We start from the raw sequence: 6,654 nt of genomic DNA on the forward strand, positions 1-6,654 counted from the left end.
AGAGAAAGGAAGGAAGAGAGAGAAAGGAAGGAAGAGAGAGAAAGGAAGGAAGAGAGAGAAAGGAAGGAAGAGAGAGAAAGGAAGGAAGGAGAGAGAGAGAGAGAGAGAGAGAGAGAGAGAGAGAGAGAGAGAGAGAGAGAGAGAGAGAGAGAGAGAGAGAGAGAGAGAGAGAGAGAGAGAGAGAGAGAGAGAGAGAGAGAGAGAGAGAGAGAGAGAGAGAGAGAGAGAAAGGAAAGAGAGAAGAAGAGAGAAAGGAAAGAGAGAAGAAGAGAGAAAGGAAAGAGAGAAGAAGAGAGAAAGGAAAGAGAGAAGAAGAGAGAAGGGAAAGAGAGAAGAGAGAAGAAGAAGAGAGAAAGGAAAGAGAGAAGAAGAGAGAAAGGAAAGAGAGAAGAGTCTATCCTCATGTGGCGCAATATAAATCCTGTATAATAATAACAAATGTCAGATATAGAGGGAGAGAAGGCAAGGTGGATGCGATGGAGGGAGGAGGACACGATGGTGGATGGATGGGATCATGCAGCTGGGCTGTGTACATACATTGAAGACGCGGACACACCCCCTCCTCAGAGTACAGAGATCGTTCCGCTCCTCCAGGAGGATGAAGAGTCCGGGATGACAGGGGGCGGGGCTCCAATCCTCTATGGATGGATGGATGGGATCATGCAGCTGGGCTGTGTACATACATCGAAGACGCGGACACACCCCCTCCACAGAGTACAGAGATCGTTCCGCTCCTCCAGGAGGATGAAGAGTCCGGGATGACAGGGGGTGGGGCTCCAATCCTCTATAGATGGATGTACAGTATAGATATATACATATGGATGGCTGTATAGATGTGGATGGATACGTAGATGCAGACATGACAGGTGCGGGGTTCGCGACTTCGCACACGACGGGCACAGCAGTGAGTAGGAGTTGAGTGGGAGGGGCTGAGGGAACACCGAGAACTAAGCCCCGCCTCTCTGTTTACATCAGGGCTGAATTTTATCTGCGCAACATGATCTGGAATGCGGACATCGAGAATAGAGAAGTGATTCGGGCACACGCTGTCCCGTCCCCCTCCCTCCATGACAGGGACAGACCCGTGGACAACCTACGTACATAGTGCGATGAGCCCGCACACTCCATAGCAACACATACGTAGTCATGACATAGAGTCGTAGTGGAACTATTGTGCGTCACAGCCTGGCTCCGCACCCCCCATCCCCGGACTCCGCACCCCATCCCCGGGCTCCGCTCTGCCCCTGACCTTGGCCACGTTGGGGTGATCACTCTGGGGGAAGTATGCTGGGGTAGTAGTCTGTCTGGAATGTACTGCTCTATCCTCTGTCCCGGGACAACAATAGGGGGGCGTGGCAGCACAAACATCGCACCCCGATAATATCCCCCATCACACCCATCATATGGGGGACACACCGAACACCATCGTCACTACCCCGGATCTGCGTATCTATGGTCGCACTTATGGCGCAGATGTCCCAACACAAAAATATAACACAACTCACCATCCTGGGTGGCATGTGTGCCCCGGGCTCCTCCAGGCGGGTTCCCTCCATCCATCTATACAGACAGGCAGGGCAGGCGATGAGCGGAGGACAGGTAGATGGAGAGGTCGGTGCTGCTGCTGGTGATATTGCAGGTGGGTGTATCCTCCCTCTCCATGTGTTGTGCTGGAAGTGGCTGCCTCCGCCCCTCATCAGCGTCATTTTTTCCTCTGTGCTGGATGAGGAACGCAGTATTGCTTCTCCTCTGCCGACCAATAGGAAGCCGAGCCTGCTCTTCTCCCTTCAATCCTGAGCAGCCTCTGTCCTACAACTCCCCCGGAGGGACTGTGTGCGCACTTCCAACTTCTCTATAGGGCTGTGTGTGCCATCCTTCTGTGCCAGCTCTGCCACCCCTCTGTGTGTGCCATCCTTCTGTGTCAGCTCTGCCACCCCTCTGTGTGTGCCATCCTTCTGTGCCATTGCCACCCTCTGTGTGCCATCCTTCTGTGCCATGGCCACCCTCTGTGTGTGCCAGCTCTGCCACCTCTCTGTGTGTGTGCTATCCTTCTGCGTCAGCTCTGCCACCCTCTGTGTGTGCCATCCTTCTGTGCCATGGCCACCCTCTGTGTGCCATCCTTCTGTGTGTGTGTGCTATCCTTCTGTGTGCCAGCTCTGCCACCCCTCTGTGTGTGCCAGCTCTGCCATCCCAATCCCTGTGCATGTGTTTTGCCATGGTCATCCTCTGTATATGAGCTTTACCATGGCCATCCCTCTGCCTGCTCTTTGCCATCCATGTGTAAGTGTGAGAGAGCTCTGCCATCCCTCTGTGTGCAAGCTCTGGTATCCCCATCCTTGTATGTATTCTCTCTGCCATCCCTGTTTGTGTTCAGCCATGGCCATCTCTCTGCGTGCTCTCTGTGATCCCTGTGTGTGCTCCGCCATGGCCATCCCTCTGCGTGATCCCTGTGTGTGCTCCGCCATGGCCATCCCTCTGCGTGCTCTCTGTGATCCCTGTGTGTGCTCCGCCATGGCCATCCCTCTGCGTGCTCTCTGTGATCCCTGTTTGTGCTCCGCCATGACAATCCCTCTGCGTGCTCTCTGCCATCCCTGTGTGTACTCTGCCATGGCCATCCCTCTGCATGCTCTCTGCCATCCCTGTTTGTGCTCCACCATGGTCATCCCTCTGCGTGCTCTCTGTGATCCCTGTTTGTGCTCCGCCATGGCCATCCCTCTACGTGCTCTGTGCCATCCCTGTTTGTGTTCCACCATGGTCATCCCTCTGCGTGCTCTCTGCCATCCCTGTTTGTGCTCCACCATGGCCATCCCTCTGCGTGCTCTCTGCCATCCCTGTTTGTGCTCCGCCATGGCAATCCCTCTGCGTGCTCTCTGCCATCCCTGTTTGTGTTCCGCCATTGCCATCCCTATGCGTGCTCTCTGTGATCCCTGTTTGTGTTCCGCCATGGCCATCCCTCTGCGTGCTCTCTGCCATGCCTGTTTGTGTTCCGCCATTGCCATCCCTCTGCGTGCTCTCTGCCATCCCTGTTTGTGCTCCGCCATGGCAATCACTCTGCGTGCTCTCTGCCATCCCTGTTTGTGCTCCACCATGGCCATCCCTCTGCGTGCTCTCTGCCATCCCTGTTTGTGCTCCGCCATGGCAATCCCTCTGCGTGCTCTCTGCCATCCCTGTTTGTGCTCCGCCATGGCAATCCCTCTGCGTGCTCTCTGCCATCCCTGTTTGTGCTCCACCATGGCCATCCCTCTGCGTGCTCTCTGTGATCCCTGTTTGTGTTCCGCCATGGCCATCCCTCTGCGTGCTCTCTGCCATCCCTGTGTGTACTCTGCCATGGCCATCCCTCTGCGTGCTCTCTGCATGCTTTCTGCCATCCCTGTGTGTGAAGAGAGAGCTCTGGCATCCCCATCCTTGTATGTATTCTCTCTGCTATCCTTCTATGTGTGAAGTTCTGCCATCCCTGTGTGTGCTCCACCATGGCCATCCCTCTGCGTGCTCTCTGCCATCCCTGTTTGTGCTCCACCATGGCCATCCCTCTGCGTGGTCTCTGCCATCCCTGTGTGTGCTCCACCATGACCATCCCTCTGCGTGGTCTCTGTCATCCTCTGCGTGTAAGTGCTGCGGGTCCCCTGTGCTGTCACTTCTCCTTTCCGATGTCAGTGATAGTGAAGTTCCTCGGCCATCTCTCTCTTGTTCTGCAGACACATGCCCTCGTTTGCTGGCAGGCTCCGCTCATTGGGCGCAGTGGCAGACCAGCCATACACATGGTGACGATCAATCGCTAGGTGTGGACTGAGCTCCTACTGATGACAATGCAGTGATCGGTAATGCGCAGTGTGCGGCTGCTGCTCTCCATGACTTTCTCCCACTCTGTCCTCCTCTTCTCTGCCTCCCTCCCTGTTCTGGTTACATTATATCATGTCCATCATGTGACACCACAAGCTGCTCTCAATGGAAACTTAAAGGGGCCACCACGTGACGGAGCAGCAATCGGGATAAACATCCCCCACCTCCTCCAGCATCAGCATCAGCCCTCCTCATCCTGACCAGCATCATCCCCATCATGATGAATCTTATTCCAGGCAAATAAAATCAGGAGGTATGGAAGGATCAGCCAATGGGGTATAATCCAGAGTCAACTCTTCCCGTGTTTTCTGTGAAGTCAAAGCATGCAATGCGAGTCATTCTCCTTTGTAAAGCTCTGATGCAGTTAAATGTCACTACGAGAAGTCGAGTTACTTGAAGTAAGAAGCGTGACTAAGCATTTACCCTGGCCTAGAAAAAGCTTTATGTCAGAGCTGAGGAATGGCTGTTGAAGCATTCATAGTAGCTGTAGTGGGGTCTGTGTGCCCTGCTGCAGTCCCGTCATTTATACTGCCCTGCCTGCATTATTCATAGACTGTTCTCTGCAAATGAGAAGGAGGAAACACTTAAAGGGAAGTGACTTTTAACCCAGAAAACGCATTACCGTGAAAGACCTACAGTTGTGCTCATAAGTTTACACAGAATTTATGCTTTCCCCCCTCACCTTCCAGGACAGCTACTTGAGAGATGATCGTCTCCACCCTCTACAGGAAACACAAATCAAATACAATTTAAAAGGCCCCTCCCTTCCCTCTGACCCTCAGTTGTTTTGTTTTTCCAGACCCTCCAGGAGCACCGACACGTGTTTTGGTTTTCCTAGGTCTGGTAACTGTGGTTGGCGGACCCCCCTGCTCTGGCAAGATCCAATACTGGTTTTGGCAAAGTCCTGGGTGTGTTCAGTCCCTATTTTGTCAGCCATAAGGGTTCCCTATTTTTGGAGGTACTTGCTTACCTGTGTAAGTGGTGGCAACTTCCTTCAGGTTTTCCCCCAGCTCTGCCTGGTGGAAGCCTTGGCTTCACCGAGGTGTACCAAAATGACGTCGGAGGACTTCTGGTGACGCGGCTAGATGGCGCCGGAACCGGAAGTCACGTGAGTACATTGAGGATATGCTGCCTGGGACAGCAGCCTATTTTTCCCCCGGCTGATCTCCACTCACCAATGGGGCTTGAGGACAGGCCTGAGGAGGGAGCACCCGCTCGCATGGAACCAGCGGCAGCCTCCGGTTCCCATACTGTCCTCAAGGTAAGCCCTTGTCTGTGATTATGCAGCAGGGGACCTTTTTTGTATGGGCCTTCTTTTCTTATGGCTCTTGTTTCTGTTTTTTTCTAGGATAGACCGATGAAAAAAAATGCGGAAACTGTAGAGCCAGGCTGTCTGATGGATATAAAAGGCTTTTTTGTGAAGATTGTATTCCATGTAGGGCTAGTTCAGACTACCTGTTTGAAAGAGTTAATGTCTTATATGAAGGAGGTGGTAGCCTCCTTCTGGTCTTTTAATAGCAGGTCTGGGGCCTTCTTCCTCTGGTCCCAGAATTCAAGAGCCTTCAGCTTCAGTTAGACCCCCTCCTCGGTCTGAGATCAGTGATTCACACTATACCTCAGATCTGGAAGAAGGGCCAGGCGAGTGATCTGGCTTAAGTCTTGGGAGGGGGGACCTTATCTCCAAGAACAAGCTCTGCGGCATTCCCTTTGATGGCAAGCTCTTATTCGGTTCCTCCTTGGTTGAGCTCCTAGCTCATTCCTCTAAAAAGTGTAAACGATTCCCTTCTTTTCAAAAGAATAAGCCACAGAATAAGAAGTATTTTCGCGGTTTCCAGAACAAAGTTAATTTGGAACCAACAGGCGAAGGGGACTCTCTTTAATCCTTCAGCCCCTTTTAAAAATCCCCAGTGATGCCAGGATAGGGGTAGGGGGAAGGTTGTGCCATTTCGTCAAAGAATGGGCAGAAATTTCCGACAATTCCTTTATCCTTCAAACGTTGGAAAGGGGTTACAGGTTGGAATTCAAAAGTCTTCCCCCCCAGAGATTTTTTTCTTATGCATCTGCCGAGAAACCAAGAAAGACGGCAAGCCATGTTGAATCTAGTTTCCATGTGGGAAACAGAAGGGGTCATCTTCCCTGTTCCGGGAAATCAAAAATTCCGGGGATTTTATTCCCACGTCTTTTTGGTTCAAAAAACCTCTGGCAGCTTCCTGATGGTCATCAATTTAAGCATCCTGAACAAATATATTCTCTACAGACGTTTCCGGATGGGAAAACATTTATTCTGTAAGGAATTTATTGTTGCCAGAGGTATTAATGGTTACCCTGGATCTTCAGGACGCTTATCTTCATGTTCCAATCTGCCAGAACCATGAAGGTTCCTCAGATTTGCAATTCTCATGGACAACGGGCTAAGTCATTGGCAGTTCAATGCCCCTCCTTTCGGTCTCTCGGCAGCGCCCAGAATTTTTACAAAGATCATGGCCGAAGTCATGGCTTTTTTTTCGGATACAGAGTGTATCGATCGTCCCATATCTGGATGATTTTCTGATCTTTGCCTGAAAAGAGTCCATTATCCGGGATCTGCAGTTGGTTTCAGAATCTGGGGTGGAAAGTCAACCAACGGAAGTCTTGTCTGGTACCCTCCCAGAGCATACTTTTTCTGGGTTATCTAATAGACTCTGTTGCTCAAAAGATTTTTCTTCCCGAGGAGAACATTTTTAAACTTCTCGCCGTGCAGGCCTTCAAATTGCTCCCACAGACCTTGCTTCGGCGGATCATGCAGTTATTAGGATTAATAACTGCAGCCATCCC

The 6,654-nt window shown here is 51.7% G+C and overlaps 1 protein-coding gene across 1 annotated transcript in view; it reads right to left on the reverse strand.

Moving 5' to 3' along the window:
- The window catches only part of LOC120931652 (axoneme-associated protein mst101(2)-like), a 183,221-nt gene extending 179,137 nt beyond the window's left edge, over window positions 1–4,084 (reverse strand). Inside the window, exon 1 of the mRNA XM_040343296.1 lies at window positions 1,506–4,084. Coding sequence (XP_040199230.1) covers window positions 2,220–3,368 — 1,149 coding nt within the window. The 5' untranslated portion in view covers window positions 3,369–4,084 and the 3' untranslated portion in view covers window positions 1,506–2,219. The remainder of the gene's footprint in view (window positions 1–1,505) is intronic.
- Between the last annotated feature and the right edge of the window lie 2,570 nt (window positions 4,085–6,654).

This window comes from Rana temporaria, chromosome 3 (assembly GCF_905171775.1).
Source record: "Rana temporaria chromosome 3, aRanTem1.1, whole genome shotgun sequence".
NCBI lineage: Eukaryota > Metazoa > Chordata > Amphibia > Anura > Ranidae > Rana > Rana temporaria.